This window comes from Jatropha curcas, chromosome 3 (assembly GCF_041381405.1).
Source record: "Jatropha curcas cultivar XTBG-Jc1 chromosome 3, XTBG_Jcur_1.0, whole genome shotgun sequence".
Taxonomy (NCBI): Eukaryota; Viridiplantae; Streptophyta; class Magnoliopsida; order Malpighiales; family Euphorbiaceae; genus Jatropha; species Jatropha curcas.
Genome location: NC_143153.1, coordinates 26,004,496 through 26,025,954, shown reverse-complemented (window position 1 = coordinate 26,025,954; position 21,459 = coordinate 26,004,496). Strand labels below are relative to the sequence as shown.

General features: G+C 33.8%; 2 protein-coding genes across 2 annotated transcripts; both read left to right on the top strand.

Moving 5' to 3' along the window:
- Positions 1-1,598: 1,598 nt before the first annotated feature.
- DPE1 (disproportionating enzyme) lies at positions 1,599-8,618 on the top strand. Its single transcript, XM_012219832.4, has 16 exons — positions 1,599-2,151; positions 2,248-2,310; positions 2,456-2,544; positions 2,651-2,711; positions 3,217-3,295; positions 4,002-4,138; positions 4,237-4,395; positions 4,543-4,619; positions 5,306-5,445; positions 5,528-5,559; positions 5,643-5,717; positions 6,778-6,850; positions 6,961-7,049; positions 7,288-7,332; positions 7,452-7,604; positions 8,280-8,618. Exons 1-16 carry the CDS (start codon positions 1,786-1,788, stop codon positions 8,382-8,384), a joined length of 1,743 nt encoding a protein of 580 aa, XP_012075222.1. The 5' UTR covers positions 1,599-1,785; the 3' UTR covers positions 8,385-8,618.
- Positions 8,619-10,287: 1,669 nt separating this feature from the next.
- Positions 10,288-13,023, top strand: LOC105636539 (methyltransferase). Its single transcript, XM_037639960.2, has 10 exons — positions 10,288-10,477; positions 10,559-10,624; positions 10,753-11,046; positions 11,123-11,369; positions 11,512-11,569; positions 11,824-11,910; positions 12,048-12,182; positions 12,298-12,430; positions 12,557-12,820; positions 12,928-13,023. Exons 1-9 carry the CDS (start codon positions 10,305-10,307, stop codon positions 12,783-12,785), a joined length of 1,422 nt encoding a protein of 473 aa, XP_037495888.1. The 5' UTR covers positions 10,288-10,304; the 3' UTR covers positions 12,786-12,820; positions 12,928-13,023.
- The last annotated feature ends 8,436 nt before the right edge of the window (positions 13,024-21,459 follow it).

The following is a 21,459-nucleotide window of genomic DNA, read 5'->3' as shown; positions in this document are numbered from 1 at the left end:
CAATTTCATGCTAATATGATAGTTATTTCTCACAAGTGGACCTTACAACATTCAATGTCAGTACCAAGTCATATATCATCCAATATTAGCGCCAAGTTATATATTTATGTATAAAAAAAAAATTGAATTTTAACACTTTTATCAAATCTGGTTAATTTTTTTAATTTTATTAATCAATACTGCGTATTGATTAATCTCTATCAAATGATTTTTTATATTGATTTAGCCCATCATGTAATTAGGCATGGCCACGGTTCATTTTGAAGCGGAATCAAATTAAAAATCAAACTGTACTGTAGCTGAATTAGAATCGGACCGAAACCGTCGGTTCAAAGTTTTGAACCAAAATCGGTGGTTTAACGAACGGTTAAGGTTCATTAAATGTTAAAATCTGAACCTAAATTGGCTTGGAATCGGCGGTTAACAGGCGGTTTCTGTCCGGAAATTTTTTTTTTATTTTTAAAATGATAATCACTTAGCCTATTTTATACACCTCTAAAAGTCTCAATAATATTTTATTACATGATATACTTTACTTAAGATTTTTTTTAAATATACTTTATTTTAAAATTTAAAAATCTAAAAAGTAAAATGGTAAAAAAAAGAGAGAAATATTTAGTCTAAATTTATATTGTTTTTAACTTTTTTTTCCTTTTAAATTGTTTACTAAATTCAAAATTACATTCTTTTAGAGCATTTTTCAAAATTTTCTAATACTTTATTTACTTAATAACATTTAGAAAAAATAAAGTGATAATTTATTTGATTATTTTATAAAATTAATTAATTTTATTCTTATACGAGCATTCTAAAAGTTATTTAAAATAAAATTTATAAATATTTTTTAAACTCATATTAATATTTTCGAAAGAAAGATGTAACATTAGAATTGATTATATATATATATCTCCGAAAACCGTGATTGGAACTGTTAATTCATCGGAATCGATCGAAACCAACAGTTCAAGGTCCAATTCAGATTCAATAGTTTAAAGATTTTAAACCGGTGATTCAACGAACCAGCCATGCCTACGAGTAATGTCTTTTTTGAAGAAAATTTCATCATGTGTTTTAAGAATTGTATGAGTAAAACAAATTCATTGATGTATTGACTTGTCTGCCTATAAGATTTTTTAAAATAGGGATTAGCTATTCGTGTTTGATTCTAATTTTTTTTTTCTAAAAGTGTATGATAATTGTATGAAAAAAATATATGAATTATAATATTACCTTAATTTATATACATTTTTATTACTTAATATTCTAGAATTTATAACCATATAAATATAAATACTAATTTAATAAATTTTGTCAGAATTTATAAAATCAAATGTAAATAAACCATGAAAATGAAAACTCAAAAGTAAATTATTCAATAAATATATTTTTACAATTAAAGATTTTAACATTTTTAAGTTTTCATTAACTTTCCCTTTCGTTTGTAAAATTGAGACAATATGAGAATCTTTACAATGCAATGTACATGTCTTACCACCGGCTTTAATTCAGATTAAAATAAAACCAGGGTCAATACTGGAAAATTTCCCAAATACATCTCCCATGCAAAAAACAAATATATAAATCCTTCATTCCCTACTATTATGCACGACACGTGATATCCCCGCTTCCATCTCCATGGATCCTGTGCCTTACTGTTCTAGCTAAAGAACAGCTCTCTCTCTCTCTCTCTCCATCTGTCAAATCTGTTATCATCTTCCCAACTAATTCACTCTGAGATTATAAATTCTTCAATTTCTCTTTTTCCATTTATCCACATGCCGATTAATGGCGCTCCTCACCTCTCTCTCACTTCTCCCTCCTCCTTCACCTTTCTGTCGCAGGCTCTATCATTCAACTTCACCACCTTCTTCAATTTCATTTCCTCCCTTTAACTGCCAATCGAAATCCCAGCCTTCCTTTCTAATTTCCAAAAACGACGCCGTGTATTCATCTTCTGTCGTCAGCGTCGGCGAGGACTTGCCTGCCGATTATGACCAGTGGTTACCAAAACGCGATCCTGCTCAACGCAGAAGGGCGGGGATTTTGCTTCATCCGACATCGTTTCGAGGACCGTACGGTATTGGGGATCTTGGAGATGAGGCTTTCCGGTTCATTGATTGGCTTCATGATGCTGGTTGCTCTGTTTGGCAGGTTCGTCTATGATAAAATTAGAATTTTTTTTTTTTATCTTTTTCAATTCATATATAGATATAAGGATGTGTAATTTGTCTATGTTGTTGTTATCAGGTTCTACCTCTTGTGCCTCCAGGAAGGAAGGCTAATGAAGAAGGGTCGCCATACTCGGGACAGGTGACATTTCTTTTCAACGAGTAAATAACTGTGTTTTGAGCGTTTTGAGGTCAAAGGTTGAAATGTATAATTCTATTTGATTGTATAGTTCTTAAAATATTTTGTACATCACTGGTGTTTGTCTCTAACAGTAAATTTGTTTTAGGATGCAAATTGTGGTAACACACTCTTAATTTCTCTTGAGGAGCTTGTAAAGGATGGTTTGTTGATGAAAAATGAGCTTCCAAATCCAGTGTGAGTGATTCTGATTTATTATTTCTTGGGCTTAATGACATGGCGTGTACTTTGTCCTGTATTTACCTATTTTGCTACTGTTGTCACGTCGGTGTCGTTTGTGTAGAGTTTCTGACCGTGTGAACTTTTCTGCTGTTGCTGAGATAAAGGATCCCCTGGTAGCCAAGGTAAATTGTAAATTCCAACTGGTTAGCATCTAGATTAAATGGCCGCCATTATGCATATGCTTTTGTTGATTTTAAATTAACATTTTTAATTAATTCAAACAAGATCAATTATATAAGGAATGACAGGATACTGCATAAATGGGTTCTTTACTGGTATGTTTATTTACTTACTGACATTTGGCAGGTGATTATTTTTTATGTTTAATCGTATGATTATTTTTCTACACTAGCAAAGTTACTAAGTGCACTCTGTCAGTACTTTCTTGGTGCATCTGTTTCTTACTTTTGGAGAAAAGTGTGGAGTTGCTGTTGTGTGGTTGTCAATCTTTTTGGAAATCTCTAACATTTATATAGGAAAAAAAATGTTTCAGCAAAAGGGAAAAATAATCTTGGATGCAGAACATCTAACCAAATTGTTTTATCTAAAACACTTTAGTACCTTTTCTTTGTTTAGTATCTTGTTTTTCATTCTTAGGCCAAATATCTTACATCAGTCTTTTCTTAGGCTGCAGAGAGGCTTATCCTGAGTGACGGAGAGCTTAAACGTCAGCTTGAAGATTTCCGCAAAGACCCCAATATCTTAGGTAAGATTCATGTTCTCTTACTCTTAGATAATCATAAATTCACGCCCATGGAATCTAGTTATTGATTAATCTTTAGATTGCTACTTTTGCTATTCTTACTAATACATGCAGCTCTAGTTTTGTATTTGATAGATCAAAGATTAATAACTTGCATAAGAAGGTGAAGAAAATAAAGAAAAGCAAACCCATATTACACTTAGTTTTGTGTTATTTGATTTATAATTTTTATGGACGCTTTTTGTTTTCAATTTTTATCATACACAAGTATGATAAATTGGAAGGTACACCAATTAAGGAGGAACTATGAGCTTGAAGAAGTATGTTTGTATCTCAATGGAAGAGGAGTACTGCTTTTTGGTGTTGGATTAGAAAGAAACATTAGAGGCTTTATAGGAGAGGAGAAATCTCATTCTTAGAGACACTTCTGGTATTTTGGATACCAATTTTTCCTCTCTTTTTATTTATCTTCCTTGTTTAGGAGTTGAGAAAAGTTTTAGATTTTAGATTTTTCAGATTCCTCGTAAGTTATATTACTCTAGCTAGTAGATGGATTTGCACAGACTTGGTGCTAACTATCTTATAGAAAAAGGTGCTATATTTGATTTCTTAATCATATCTCTTGATTTGTCATTTGTTATAACTTGTAAGTGGCAGCTTCAAATTTAACACTTGAAACTAAGTACAGGCTTTGTTCATGATCTTGTAGGTTGGCTTGAAGATGCAGCTTATTTTGCTGCTATTGATGATGCTTTAAATACCTTGAATTGGTATGACTGGCCAGAACCTTTAAAAAATCGCCATCTTGCTGCCTTAGAGGAGATTTACCAAAGCAAAAGGGATTTTGTAAGATCTGGTTAAACTTCCCTTCAATTCCTTATAGCAACTCCATGGTGGTAAATCCTCCATATTCATGTCCTCATGATTTGGTTCCACATGCACAGATAGAGATATTCATTGCCCAACAGTTCTTGTTCCAGAGGCAATGGCAGAAAGTACGCAGCTATGCACGGGCAAAAGGAATTAGTATAATGGGTGACATGCCCATATATGTAGGCTATCACAGTGCTGATGTATGGGCAAATAAGAAGCATTTTTTGTTGGTAAGCAGTTCGGCAGTTCCTTTACAGATATGTGAAATTGTGGCTTATCATGAGGCTTAAGTATGTTTCCTTAGCTTTCTTTGCATGCTAATTGATGATGCTGGTGATGACAATGATGGCTTTACTAATTTTAATCTTTGTCCGCAGAGTAGGAGTGGCTTTCCTCTTTTGGTTAGTGGTGTACCCCCTGATGCCTTCAGTGAAACTGGTCAACTGTGGGGCAGGTTTGTTCCAAAAAAAAAAAAAAAAAAAAAAAAAAAAATATATATATATATATATATATATATATATTACTAGGGTAACTCATCTGTTGTTATGATAAAATAATATTTCTGTAGAAATCTCATTACTTATCAACTGCAAATGTGCAGCTTATTTAGTTACCTTAAGAATCTATAGACTCGTATGGAAGTTCAGATATGACTCTGCTAGTGCAATTGGTTTTATTTCTGAAGTTGACAAAATATCTGTATACTACATTATGTCGTGTTCTTACATTTTCTTCTTTTTGTTTATCTGTTCATGCTATTCAGACTCCCTGATATTTCCGCAACACTGTTTAAAAGTACCATTGTAGTCTTTTTTAGCATCAGAAGATTTGCAGCAATTGCAGTGGGCAATAGCTGCAGCTCTGATGGGTTTTCTTGCCCACAAAAGATACTCGGTTGTTGCCCTTGTAAAACAATCACTATGTCTGAAATTGATTGTAGTCAGTTGTTGTTCACTTGGTTAAAGTTTCAGTTCTAGGTCTCACGTAAATACGTATCTGATATTTAGATGCTCATGGTCTATGCTTCTTCCTGTCATAATTCTATTGCTTTTTGATAATTTTCATGGCATCGAAAATGAAACAATTTTTTAGCCGAATATATTGGCCAACTTACCAAAAGAAAATTTGTCTGACATGAAGCCCTCTCTATGATTGGAAAGCCATGGAGAAAGATGGATATTCATGGTGGATACGCCGGTTACGCCGAGCACAAGATCTGTATGATGAATTTAGGATTGACCATTTTAGAGGTTTTGCTGGTTATTGGGCTGTTCCTTCTGGTGAGACAATCTTTAATTTGAGTAGATTAACTTGAAGATTGTTCAAGATGAAGTCATCCTAATAAATTCAATTACTGTGCAGATGCAAAAATTGCATTGCTCGGAAACTGGAAGGTCTGTTATCTTTTATTCCAATTAAATTGTAATTTTTGGTTAATTTTCCTATCATCCACTATATATTATTTGGTTGGCAGTAGGCTGGACCTGGGAAATCTCTATTTGATGCCATCTCTGGTGCTTTTGGAAATATCAGAATAATAGCAGAGGATTTGGTATGTTTCATCAGATAGGTTGCAAATTACCTTTTTTTTTTTTTTTTTTGGCTTCTCTTGTTGCCTTGTAGGATAGCTATGGAAGAATGCTCTCTCCCTTTGGTTTTTAAAATTACTAAAACGTTATGCCACAGACACAAGTTTCATTTAATTTAAACTGGTCCTAACATGATGGTTTATCCAATTTGAATAAACTGTCACCTGCTTGTACTAAAGTTTTCGTTGAACATGAGCCTTTGAAATTGAAGAAATAGCAGTTGTCATTTCACGTCAATGAAAAGCCATTAATCTTTATATATTGTGTGCCATTATCATGGGTGCATAACTTCAACAAATATCAAGTTTGCTAAGATTTGATCATTTGATTTAAATAAATTTAACTGATTTTCGTTACTCATTCAATTAATTCTGGTGGGTTATTTACACAGTCTACCATCTTGTCTGTTTTGTACAAGTTAAATTCTTTGAGAAATATGCTATATGAGTGTTTGGAGAACATAATTGGTTCATAATTGAATTTTAATCAAAAGTATGTTGTTTGTCTATGTTAGCATACCCATCATCTATCTGATGGTTGATATTGTTTTGTTGGTTCAGTGTTGTATCAATGAACCTAAAAGGTAACTGTTGGATCCAACATATGACAGGAATTTCAAATAATATTTTGAGGTGTTTTGGGTGGTGTTGCATTAACCATGGTGTAAAGCTGCGCTTTGGTTGATAAAGTCCAAAAGCTTTACCCATGGGGTGCATGGCCATGATAGGCATAAAAATAACCGAAAACATTAATAGTCTTCCTATTGGAGAATTAGAGTAAGGCAGGTTCCTAGCTCTCTTCCTTAATGCAACTGTCCAATGCTGTTTGAAGGTTATAATATTTTTGTCAGCTTATAACTTTTAACTTTTGCCCTTCTTTTGAAAGGTTGACTATAGCTTGACATGTATGACATTATGAAGACCATGGAATGAATTTCTAGAAGGAAATATTTTGTTTAATATCCAATGGCTTGCCTTGAGTTCTGGTTGATATTTTATAGTCTCTTATTTTGTGATATTTCAGGGAGTTATTACTGAGGATGTCGTGCAGCTTAGGAAATCTATTGGTGCTCCTGGAATGGCTGTCCTTCAGTTTGGTAACTATTTCTGCTTTCAATGTAATTGGTATCGTAAATGTCACTATGTAGTCACCTTGATGTTTGTATCATGTACTCCTGTAGTTATATTCTGTATTTTCTTGGTTCAGGTTTCGGAAGCGATGCAGATAACCCTCATTTACCTCATAATCATGAAGCCAATCAAGTTGTATACACTGGAACTCATGATAATGACACGGTAAAGATTTGCCAACTTTGGAAATCAATCTGTTGCCATGTCTGTGCTAACTTTAGACAATCATTGAAACCTCTTTCCCAATTTCAGTTAATGAGTTAATTTTTAGACTGTAGATAATCTCTCTAGCAAGTGTTACTCTATAGCGTTTTAAAAATGGGAATACTATTATGTCCATCTCATTAATTTTTGACTTCAAGCACTCTTTACGGTCAGCTAACAGTTTTTGTAATCATAATAGACTCGAGGCTGGTGGGATAATTTGAAGAAAAGGGAGAAGTCAAATGTGAGTTCTTTTGGTACTTTGGCTCATGATATTAGTGAAACATCGAATTTGCACATATGCCAAAAGGGTTTTGCTCCACTATGATGGTTTTATTTATCACAGTGACATTTTTAACTCAGGTACTGAAGTATCTTTCAATTACTGAAGAAGATGATATGCCATGGGCACTCATCCAAGCTGCAGTTGCATCAGTGGCCCAAACTGCAGTAATGCCCCTGCAAGATGTTCTTGGACTGGGGAATTCTGCCAGGATGAACATTCCAGCAACTCAGGTAAAAGGATATATTCATAGATAGATGCATGATAAATGAGAAAAGACTGTTTAAGGGCTAAGCTGGCATACTCTATCTAGTCCAGTATTTAATACGGAAAATTAAAATTTTGGCTTAGGCATTGTAAATTCTACTATGTTCTAGTCTAAAATGCCTTTTACTCCAAAATTTCTTCATGGATTGCCCTATTTGTAGCCTTATATTCACTATAATGGCCCTGTTTTCTTCCCATATAATTGACTCAGCCAATCTCAGTTTTGTTTGGCATTGCTGTTGAGAAAAGTAATTTGTTGAAAATTTTGGGTAGAAGTCATTCAAATTTTTTTTTTTTTTTTTTAATTAAGGTTTCAGATATTATACTCAAAATTTTCAGAACAGGTAAACTTTACATAAAAATTTTTTCTCCAACAGCATTTATAATTGTGTTTTTCTGGAGAAGCAATTTCAACGTCAATATCGAACAGGCTCTTACTATCTATTGAGCAAGTGAAACTTGGAGTCAATCTGGATTTTGTTGAGGGCAGGTCCCACCTTCGTAATGCCAATCCGGCAATTCCTATGGGATTGTGGTGTAATTTGGCTCATATAAGTGAATGGAATAGTAATTTTAAGCATATATCTCTCTATTATCACAGAAATAAGAAATTTTCCATTCTTTTTAATTATTGGATGCAGTTTGGAAATTGGGGTTGGAGGATACCTTCTTCAATGAGTTTTGATCAAATGGCAAAAGAAGCAAAGAGACTGAGAGGTTTGCTTTCCATGTATGGACGGATGTAGAGTCGCTTCTGCAGATGCAATAAAAAGCTTTTAACAATTTTAAACTGATACGTTCATAGTTCTCAAGAAGTTATAGACGAGTCATTTTTGTTGTTGCATTTATTTTGTCCTACATGACTAAGTCTGCACATTTTCTTATCTGTAGAGTTAGCTTAGTTTCTTGAATTCATATGTCATTTCAAACGAGCAAAGGATTCAATTTTTTTTTATTTATTTCCCTGTTCTCGTTCCTAATTTGTTGTCCTACGATTGATTTGCCAAACCTTTAGCATCTTATTATTATTATTTTTAATTGTGCCCTGTTGCTCCCATATATATATATATATAGAATATTTTTATTTTTCTTAATAAATTGGGAAAATATTTACATCTTGAGATAAAATTATGTTCTAAATACTTGTCACATTTGTGGATTTAATAAATAATAAATTATTTTTTCGTTTTACCCTTCCCATATAATTAATAATGATTGAATGATTTTCACTTAAATTATAAATTAAGATTAATATAGTTAATTTATTTAATAACTTATTGTAACACAGACAAATTGAATAGTTTTCTTAACGGATGTTGAATAAGAATTTGGAAATGGAAGAAGTATTTACTTGGAATTCATAACTTGATATATGAGTTTGTTTTTATGAAATAAATGGTACTAGATGATAACTTTTTATAATGACTGGTACTTTATATTTGAGCATCAGAATTGTTTATCATAGAATGATGTTCCATGACAGTTAGATAATTTCTTGAGTCTTGAAAGTTTGAATACTCAAATGCAAGCCAGCAAGTAACAAGTGCGAAAAAACAACTCCCGATTTTCTGTTATATTGCTTCAAGGACGAAAAAGGATCACGTAGCACTCAAATAACAATACGAAGGCCACTGAGAGAGGACTACTGATTATGTGCTTAAAAAAGCCTGTAATCAACTGCTCGTTAAATTCAGCAACAGCCTTTAAGATAGCTTTTAACTTTTTTTATCAAATCGTCTATGTTAATTGTGTGTTTAATAATATAATAATAGCTTTTAAACGTGGAAGGAACTTTTTATAAACAGTTAAAGTAGTTAATGTTTAGCATGTTATAAAAATTAATTATTTTTTTTATTATTATACTCATTGTTTTTTTCTCTAAATTCTAATTAAACAGTTAATGTTTTTTTTTATCATTTTAAATTAAATAACTATTTTTCTTAAATATTTATAATTTCGACTAACAGCTAATAAAAAAACTGATATTGTTGACATGTTCTTCCTCTTCTCTAGTGCCTCTAATGAAAAGCTTTGTCCAAAATAAGTGAAATAATTAAGGGACTTTCAAGAAATTTTTTTAGGGTACTAAAATAAAATGTTGAAGTTGTGTTTAATAGACGTTTTGGACAGAATCACTTGATAGTTGGTTTGAAACAAAAGTTAAGAATGTCATGGTAATTTTTTTAAAATAAAGCAACAAAATTATTTATGTATTAGTTCTATAATACTTATTATATTTGAAAAAATAATTTGTTCCAAAATAATTATCACGTTTGTAGTTTCAAGGAGTAATAAATATTTTTTTTTCATGTTTATTATTACTTCAATTTAATGATTTTCTTTGAGATTTAGTATTAAATTCAGGGTAATATGGTCAATTTATTGTAACTTAGATAAATTTAATGATTTTTTTTAAAGAATACAAAATTTCAAATATGATAAGTATTATGAAACAGATACAGTAATTAGGATATGATTAGTGATTTATGGCATTGGAAATGAGCAAGAAATATATTTGGGCTGAAAAATAAAGTAACACAAAGTCCAATTAGGCGCGGTAGGAAAAGAATGGCATGTTACATAAACGACAGAAATACGATATCGCCGTTTAATCATGTTGTCGAGCGACAGCTAGCGTCAAGTATAATTCCGTAGTTTCATACGCCATGCCTATCAAACAAACCGGACAAAAACCAGTTTCTCCAGTTCAATTTCAATATTTCGGACGACCTAAACCTTCCGGTAGAGTGGAAGCAATAATGGAAGAAGAGAACCGTTGCAAATTCTGGCTCACCAGAAAGAACCGATTTTGTGCTAATGGCCGCCTCAACGATTCTCCGTAAGTCTCACTCCTCGCTTGACACTCTCTTCTCTCGTTTAATTCAATTTCTCTGATTTCCTTGTACTTGAACTCCTTAAGCTTCTGTGGCAATCACAAGTCGAGGTCCGATGGCCAGTGGATCCCCTGCCCGATTGACCCTTCACAGTAATTTCCCCTTTCATTTTTCTTCCAATTTGTCTGCTAAATACTTCTTTATTGCTACTAATGATTATTTTTGCTTCCTAAATTTGCAACCTTTGACATGTTGCATGTACCTTTTTTTTTCTTAATAGTTCTGTTCTTAAAGAAAATCTCGACGGACATGTTACAAGATGCCCATTGTTGAAACAAACGCAGTGTTTGTCCCTGCAACCTTTCTACCAGAAGGGCATTAATGCAGGTAAAGAAGAAGAGGAGGACATTACATCTGAAATGAAGAGGAATGCTATTTACGGCATGACTGTATCTGAATTTTGTAAATTAATAAAGAAGATTGAGTCAATACATGCTTTGATATGTAAGGATATTGTTGAATCTTATAAGATGCCTGAAGCTTGTAACGTTTGGATTAGGAGAGAAATAGACAGGTATAAAATATGAGACATTCTGTTTGATTTTATTAGAAAATGATTGGTTTTGTAATATGGATGCTTCTTTGGGCAGGAAATTACCATTTCAAGAGAAACACGTCAAGCAACAAGCATCAATTCTTGGAAATTTGGAGGATTTTGGGGCGTTAAAGAGTTATTCTGAAAAGGAACAATGTGATGGTGAGGGGCTATATCTCGACAATGCAGCCCCTGCAGTAGTTGAATTTGGAGCGGGGAGAGGATACTTGACACAGATGCTGGCAGATTGTTATGGGATTCAAATGGTCTTTTTGGTTGAACGAAAATCATATAAACTTAAGGTTAGTTTTGCTTCACCTTTTTGTTAATGGCACGTTGCTTGTAGTTTTATTTGATCAAAAATTGGTAATTTTTATGAGTTTGTTCGACCATGATTGATGTGCAATTTGTACGTTGTTTATTTGATGCTATTGTTACTTCTAGGCTGATCGATCTCTGCGACAAAAAGACAATTTGACATTAGAGCGTTTGAGAATTGATAGTAAGGTTTCCCAATGCTGATACTGCAAAAAGTATTTGCAACTCCATCATATGACCTTCAGTTCTTTCTTGTTCTTCTTTTTTTGTTTTTTGCCTTATTCTCTTTCTTTCGATTTTAACTTCAAATAAAAAAGTCAAATAGTATAATACATATGCATTTTTCCTGGAACATTCAGCTTAATTTAGTGGATAATCTGCATAGGTCTTATTTTTCACGTACCTGGTTACATAATAATCCTACATTTGCATTTGCAGTTGAGGATTTAAACTTGAATGCAGTTGAATCACTGCTGGGTCTTCCTTTTCTAGCTATAGGCAAACATCTTTGTGGGCCTGCAACTGGTAAGCAGTATGCTTTCAAAATAAATTTCCCTTATGCATCAGTGGGAATTAAACTTCTGAAAATGATTTAATTATTTATCACTTGTGGCAAATCAGTAAACTCAATAATTTTCCTCTTTTGAAATATCTTCCTGTAGATTTGACGCTAAGATGTTGCCTTCCGGAACAAAGTAGTGAAACTACTATGGAAAAGTGCAGTGTCAATCATTCCCTTAAGGGCCTTGCTATAGCAACATGTTGCCATCATCTTTGCCAGTGGAAGCATTATACAAGTAATTGCCACTATTTTTTACTTGAATTTATAGAAGTGCATGGTGGGCACAGGCTTATGCTTGGTATTTATATATTCTGTTATGAGCTGATCATGCAAATTTTGCATACATGCAGATAAAAAATTCATAGCAGACCTAGGAATCACAAAGGAAGAATTTCATGCAATTACATGGTTTACAAGCTGGGCTGTAGATGCTGATCATGGATCAGATCTTTCTATTGATTGTGAATTGCATCTACAATACATGTAATGTTATTATTTTGTACATTTCAATTCTAAATGAGGCACAATTATGTGTTTGAGCACACTTTTCTTTATTTTTATCTTTTGCATGCTTTTTCTCCTGCATACTCACGTTTCCCGTTTTGACAGGGGGGAGGACTGGTGCAGTGGTGGTGCAAATGGGATTGAAGATGTAGTGAGAAATATGAAAGCAGTTGACAGGGCTGTGTTGGGTTTTATGTGTAAACAAATCATTGACACAGGAAGGATGATGTGGGCAAAAGAACGAGGAATGGAAGCACAGCTTGTTAAGTATGTCCCATCATGCATTTCTCCAGAAAACCATTTATTGATCGCAAAATATGCCAAGTGCTCATGATTCATGAGATGCACAGGTTTTTCCTTATGTTTGAGGTCAGATATGGATACTTTTGTGCTACTTAATAACCAATCATTTTTTGGGAGGATGGTTTAACATATGAATATCATCTAGTGGCTAATTGCAATTTTTGTTGTATCAGCATTCTTGGTTATAAAGAACAGATTGCTTTCCTTCATGTTATCTCCAGAGTGAATGCAAACAGAAATGCTGTGCCTGTCTTTGTTCTGTGGATCAATTGTTTGGTAGAATCACAGAGTTTTATTTTCTTGCTATTTCAATATCCTGAGTATTCGACTAGTTTGGTATACCTACTGCTTATTTGGATGCTGCTTTTCCTTGTAATAGTTGTCAATTTTCGCAGGATCAGGTGGGTGTAGAATTTAGTGTCATCTTATTTCATAGTCCGAGTACGAGACCTGAAAGCCTGAGTAGCCATTGGAGGGTTACAGAGTAATAATTATTTTTCAAAACGTTTGTTTATTGCAAACTTTATCTTAAGATTTAAGAATCCAATAAAACAAAATAGGCAACCTTCTTTATGTTTTTTCATCAATGGAGGAAATTAAAATGGATGTTTTCTATATTGGGTTCATTTTTGGAAAATAAATTATCCTCAAAGTATTTTGCGGATTTTCTAATGTCTCTAATGGTAAAAAAACCAATGGAAAATATTTTACTTATTCAAAGGAAAACCAAGTCGTTATTTTTAAGATTTTAATTCCCAAGAATGCATTATTTACTATTTCAATATGATTGAATTGTATGTATATCAATTTATGTTCATTAGAGAAAACAAAAAAAAAAAAAAGAAATAACTTTTGTTATTTTCAATGTTCAGAACCTGCGGAGATTGTCGAGGTATATTCAGCAAAATTGGCTATAGATTGTCAGGCATATTCGGCAAAATTAGTTATTCAATCTTAGCTTTTTGATTTTCACTTAAAAAACTGTCAGCTGAACCTAAGTAGTTTTTGGGCCATAAATCCACTAACCAGAAAGTGAAGAATCCTGCTACTTCTGTGAATAATAATTTTATGGGTGAGTTACACTTAATTTCCTTGTATGAAACTTCATAGATTGCTTACTCAAACCAGAAAGTGAAGAATCCTGCTACTTCTGTGAATAATAATTTTATGGGTGAGTTACACTTAATTTCCTTGTATGAAACTTCATAGATTGCTTACTCAAACGCAACTGTCAACTGGGTTTTCTCTCAAATGAACATTGAAGTTTTTTCGGCATTTGCTTGCTTAAATTGGTGATCGTGGTGGCTTGGAATTTTATTTTTCTTGGCGGATTATAATTAGATTATAAAAATTCTCATTTAATTTATAAAAAAATCATTTCATGAAAAAGATTTTCTTTAATTTTTTATTTTAAAATTTAATTAAGTTATTATTATTGCAAGACAAAAAAAACTTTTGTTCAGTTTTGCGTAGGAAAAAGGGTACCAAAAATTTTAAAAAAAAAAAAAAAAAAAAAAGAAAAAAGGAAAACCGTAGATTGAGAGAGACATATGATTTAATTTTGGTTCAGTAAATGATTGCTAGTATCACGTGGTTATGCTTTCTGACATTTCGTCTATCTCATCTGTACAAACAACCTTTTCATTACTTCTCTGCTATTACCTACCAACGCTAACTGTAGCCCTTTTATTATCCCTATTAACTAAAGAATTCAAGTGAAAGTACACATCAGTTAGTGTCTAGTTCAGACCTAACCAGTTTAATTTTTTTTTTACTAATTTACTATTTTAACCTTTGTATTTCTATTTAGGATTTTGCAATTTTGTCTTTCTATCTAATAAATTATATAGCTTATCTAATCATTTTTTTAAAAAAAAATTGAAATTGATAAGTTTTCATTTTGTTCCATGCGGTTTTGCTTGATTCAAAGTTTTCCATTGGACGAAATTTATCTTGCAAATTCGAATAAATGTCTTAACTTGTATATAATAAAATTATGAAATAAAGGAAGTATCATTTAGCCAAAATAAATGACCTTAAATATTATTGTCCTCCTCCTATTCACTTACGAGGCATTTCACTCTTTAGCCACAATTCATCTATTGATTCTTCAACATCAGTTAGTTTGGACCTCAACTTAATTTCACTTAAGTTTCATCTTGTCATGGATAGATCAACCAAATTCAAACCCATAAGCAGTGACAAATTGTCTTGTAAAGACTTGCTTTTGCTACAGTTCTAGTGTGTTCCCTTAATTAAGCCATTACTTACTAGTCGTCGGCTCATTCTTCAACAGGCATGTGGTCAGAGCCTTGGGTTCTTCCCACTACTTGGGAGCTTATAGTTCCATATTATGTTTCGTTTCTCAATGGAATTCTTTTAACCTTCCCTCACTATACTACTTTAGTATCAGTCACCTAGGAGTGTTTAGCTTTGTAAGGTGGTCTTTGCTAATTACACGGTATTTCACCTACCTCACGCTACTTGAGTCAGAATTTAAGCTAGTAACATTTTCTCGTATTGGACTATCACCTAGAGTCGAAAGTAGGACGGATATTTTAGGGTATTCGTTTCGCTCCATTCAACGAGAGTATGAGTAATTATAAATAGATTTGGAGCGAATATAAATAGTAAAATTATTACTTATAATGAATACGAGTATATATTTTAGGGTACCAGCTATCCATTTTCTATTGTATTAAACATGTTTGGTCATGGTACCCACAAATTTTCCTACCCATGTATTAAGAAAAGATTTTAAGTAAGTTTGTGGATATCTTATATTTTAAATGAGTTTGGAATTAATACAAGTGATAAAATTTTAAATGGATTTAAATACGAATATTTAAACGAATGAATTTGAAATCGATACAAGTAATATAATTCTAAAAGGATATAAATACGGATAATTTAAAATTTACAGACATCCGATTCACTTTTATTTTGCTGTGGCAGATATCTGCTTCACTTATACTTAGAAGTTGCAACCATAGCCAAGCTTTTTTTCTCAAATGTTTCGCAACGTGCTAAAATGAATCGCACCAAAGAAGTGGGATCACCAAGTCGAAGCAAGATAACAAGTCATGTGAATTGAAAAGATTTGCGAAGATTCATATGGGAAGGGACTACCAATGTTCATAAGTCTAATTTTCGAGCTTATAAACTAACTCAATAAGTCAAAATTAATTAAATATATATTAAAATAATGTCGTTTTAATTTGATAAATTTAATGTAATAAATATGAGAGACTAAAATATATTTGATCTCTCAAACATAAATAAGTGAGAGTCGTTTATTAATTTCAATGTCACATTCACTGCTCTCTATCTATAGCGTACTAACAACGTCACTGTAGAAATGAATTTCGTGGACAAATACACTAGTGCTAAGTGGCATATAATAAAAAGGGTGAACCAACTAAAATAACACAAGTGATTTTGTGTTAAAAGTAAACACAGCTCATTATAAGCTTAATATTAATGTAACATCCCTTCCCGGTCCACCCATAAATCCGAATAAACTGAGCCGAGACGTTACAAACTGGTTAACTTTATGACCTGTCATGCTGATATAATAATGGATACAGACTCTTATATCATGCTGATGCTGTTTATATTAATAATGTACTTAATATTTACAAAACATGATACTAGTTTCAAAATGAAATGGGCCCAACTGTGTGCCCTGTACATGCCATAAAAAAAAGGGTAGACAAAAGATACACAGCCAAATGAGTAGCTACCCTGAAGACTGAGTCTTCTACAGATGAACTGCAGCAGTTGCAAGCTGACTTTCTACGGTCCAAACTCAAAACCTGCGAGTTAAACAGGTAACTCGCTGAGCAAATAAAGCTCAGTGGATATCTCAACATATAACGAAACAATTAAACACATACATAGATAGAAATAAGCATGTAAATGCATATGGATAATTAAACATATAAGCACATATAGCATGATCTTTTCCTTATACCTTGATTATCTTTCGTACTGCTTATAATACTGTATGATTCATGAAATGTTATGTCAAGATATCTGTATGGCTCCATAAGGTTATAGTGAAACCGAAGTGATAAGAAAAACTGTATGAAACTGGATGAATACTGTATGCTTGGCTGCTATGGCCCGTATATAATCATATCCACTCAACGGCCTGTAGCCGGAGTATCAAACTGTATGGGGTGCAGATCTGCTATTCTATGTCGCGACATAGCCTTATCTACATGGTTTCTGCCTAACCTCAATGGAGCCTAATGTTGGTATGTTAATAATATAACAACAACATCATATTCATAGTTCATAACTTCAGAATTCATAATGTTTATTTGATTTCACATCATTTGTATGCTTGCATGTTGTAACATCCTCTTGAGTTGAGTCGGGTTGAACCAAACCTGGTTGGGGTAGAATGGATGATAAGTGGACTTATTTGCATGGAAAGTTTAGACCTTGTTTGCAGCCAAACATACAGTGTGGGTATTAAGTTGTGTCTTTGTACACTTGAGGTACCAAGTAGATATGTTACACAGCCAAGTCATTTCTTCTAGAGACTACCCGTTCTTATCAGCTCACTTTCCCATTTTCATATTCTCTTCTTACTTTCCCTCCCGTTTCCTTGCAAGTTTCATGCACGTTAAGCACTAAGTCCACTCCAAGTAAGTAGAATTCCTTGAAGTTATATGTTATCCACTCTTTAATTGAGTTATATTGGAGATGAGTTATGAGAATTCTTGTGTATAGGAGAAGAAAGTTCAAAGGTAGCAGAAAAGAGAAGTTAAAACAGAGCCCCAGCTTTGTGGCAAGACAGGTTTGATATCTCTTGTTATTTCCCATGTTCTTTGCATGAAAAATTGTGTGGAGTGTTGCTCATGAGATGATATGTTGCTTGTTGTTGGGTGGAAGTACTGGAAATGATGTGAAAACAGGGGATGAATATATGAAACGGAAACAGAGTTTGCTGGAAATGTTACCAGCAACTTCATCTTGATTTTGAACCCATATATTGATGGAATTAGGAATTGTCATAGAAGAGTTATTTGTTCCTTTCTGTGTTAGCTTTACATGGGCTTTTGAATCATTCAATTTGAAGTTGTATATTGAGAGTTATGGCCAAAAGAACACAGACTGCACAATCTAGAAATCACGTCGCGCGCTCGCGCATACTGGAAAGCAAGTCGCGCTCGCGATTTCCCATTGCGCGCTCGCGACTTGAGTCAGGTAGCTCTCTGACTCTCAAATGGCACAACTCGCGCTCGCGACTTTCACATGCGCGGTCGCGAGTTTGGCCAGAAGCTCTCTGACTCTCAGTGTGCGCATCTCGCGCTCGCGAATCACACAAGCGCGCTCGCGACTTCATCTCGCGCTCGCGACTTGTGCTGCACGGTCGCGACTTCAGCCAGAAACACACTGACTCTTAGGGTGCACAAGTCGCGCTCGCGACTTTCACATACGCGGTCGCGACTTGTGCTGTGACCCTCTTTTGCCTTTCATTTGCTATGTAATCACATTCCTTTGCTCAACATGCATGCATCCAATCATTTTACAACAAAAATACAACATAAGAACATGGATTAAAACAACATACAAGCATTCATATGATGTGAAATCAAATCAATATGACGAACGATGACGTTGTGAAACCATTTATGTGCTATTGTGTTACAATGTTGACATGCTAATCTTAAGCTCCATTGAGGTTAGGTAGAAACCATGTAGATAAGGCTATGTCGCGACATAGAATAGCAGATCTGCGCCCCATACAGTTTGGGACTCCGGCTACAGGCCGTTGAGTGGATATGATTAAACCGTGCGGTGCGAATCCGGTTAGGGGCACCAAAACGGACAATATTGGCATAGGTGAATCCGGTTAGGGGCCTATAGCATACAGTTTTACCCAGTTTCATACAGTTTATCTTATCACTTCGGTTTCACTATAACCTTATGGAGCCATCCAGATATCTTGACATAACATTTCATGAATTATACAGGATTATAAACAGTACAAAAGATAATCAAGATATCATGAAAGTATCATAATGTGTGAGCTTATATGTGCCATATATGTTTCCATGGTTCTTTCTATATATGTATATGTTTAATTGTTTCTTTATTTGTTGAGATATCCACTGAGCATTATTTGCTCAGCGAGTTACCTGTTTAACTCGCAGGTTTTTGAGACTGGTCCGTAGAGAGTCCGCGTACAACTGCTGCAGTTCATATGTAGAAGACTCGGTCTTCAGGGTAGAAACTCATTTTGTTTTTCTTTTTATATGGCATGTACAGGGCACACAGTTGGGCCCATTTCATTTTGTAAACTTGTATCATGTTTTGTAAATATAAATTACATTATTTTTGGAAACAGTACCAGCATGTTATTATATTCAATATACAGTATGTTTTCAGCATGTCAGATCATACAGTCAACCAGTGTTGTAGCATCTCGACTCGGCTCATTCGGGTTAACGGGTGGACCGGGAAGGGGTGTTACACATGTTGTTTTAATACATGTTCTAATGTTGTATTCTTGTTGTAAAATGATTGGAGGCATACAAGTTGAGCAAAGGAATCCAATTGCATAGAAAATAAAGTCCAAAAGTGCATGAAAACCCAAGTCGCGAGCGCGCCTTGCAAAGTCGCGAGCGCGTAATGCACACCTGAAGGTCAGTGAGTTTCCAGGTGAAAGTCGCGAGCGCGCATTGCAAAGTCGCGAGCGCGAGATGCAAAAATGAGAGTCTGTGTGTTATCGGGCACAAGTCGCGAGCCCGCAAATGAAAGTCGCGATCGCGTACAGCACCAAATGAGAGTCAGAGAGTTTCAGGTGAAAGTCGCGAGCGCGCAAATGAAAGTCGCGATCGCGTACAGTGCAAAATGAGAGTCAGTGAGTTTCAGGCACAAGTCGCGAGCTCTTCAGGCAATTCGCGCGCGCGCGTCGCGTTTTCCAGCCTGCACAGTCTGTACTCTTTTGGTCATATCTCTCAATATACAACTCCGATTTGGATGATTCAAAAACCCATGTAAAGCCAACACATAGAGGAACAAATAACTCTTCTATAACACTTCCTAATTCCATCATTAAATGGGGTCAAAATCAAGATGAAGTTACTGATAAAATTTCCAGCAAAACCTGTTTCAGCATAAACTCACTATTTACTTCATTTATTCAATACTTCCCCTGTTTCTCCCCTGTTTTCTCATCATTACCAGTCCTCCCACTCAACATGAAGCAATATTGTCTCATTAGCAACACACCACACAATTTCTCATGCAAAGAAAATGGTAAATGAAAAGAGATATCAAACCTTTACTCCAAAAAGCTTGAACTCTTCTTTAACTCCCTCTTTCTACTACCTTTGAACTCACTTCACCTATAAATAAGAATTCTTATGAATATTCTAAAAATAGCACCAAATGAGTCAATTATGAACTTCAAGAAGGTTTACTTACTTGGATAAAAGAGAAGTTGAAGTTAAGGCTTAACTACCATGAAAATGGATGGAGAAAGGAAAGAGATGAAGAAGATGAAGATAAAGATGAAAATGGGAAAGTGAAATGGTTATTACGGGTAGGCCATCAAAATATCAATGAATTTTTATGTGAAACTTCCTAAATGGTACCTCAAGTGGCAAAAGGCTATAACTTAATACCCAAGCTTGATCTTTTAATGCAAATAAATCCTCACCCATATGCTTTGATCTTTTTCTCTCAATCAAGTAAGTCCACTTATGATCCCATTCTACCCCAACCGGGTTTGGTCTGGCCCGACTCAACTCGACTCTATGAAAAGACTCGACTCAGTGCTAAGACTCGACTCGGTAGGATGTCACAATTAAATACATTACTTATACTATTTAAATTTGATTAATTTGCTCCTACGATTTTTGATATGGTTTCAGAGTCTAGGATCTAAACGTACATGAGGAAAGTTCCCGTATTAGGTCGGACCCTAATGGATACATGTTGGGTCATCTCAAATAGATAATTCTACTTGAGAGAGGAGTGTTGAAGTGTGTGTTGTAATTCACATTGGATAAATACACTAATACTAAGTGGCATATAACGAGAATGGTAAACCACTCAAATAGCTTAAGACATTTTGTTTTAAAAATAACTCCAACTCATTATAAGTTCAATATTAACCGTTATAGATGATTTAACAAAGATTAACGGCTATCGATGATTTAATGAAACTCCGACGTCCATTTTCATGCCTGGTCTCTATCTCTAGCTTTACACATCTACTAAAAATATCAGCTGCTACTGCAGAATAAGGCTAACTTACAAAATTATGACCACATTTATTAATTTTTACGTAACAACATGAGATGGAGAAATTAGAAATTTTATTAAATAAACCATTTTATTATTTAGACATTCTATCATTTAATGTGATTGGAAAAACATATTACTTTCCTCCGTTCCACTTTAATGAGTTTAGAATTTTAAGAGCATATTAATTATTTTTTTCAATTTTATGCATATTTATTATGTGTTTTGTAGTCAAATTAAATGGGGAGCTTTTAATATGAAGAAAAATAATTTAAATATTCTATCATATACTTTTAAAAAATTAATATATTCCAATTATTTTCTTAATCTCTAAGGAAGAATTAAATGTTGTTATTTTATTAAAGTGGAACGGAAGGTTGTTTTGAATGATAATATACATGGATATTATTACAATGCCATGTCAAATTATTAAAAATCCG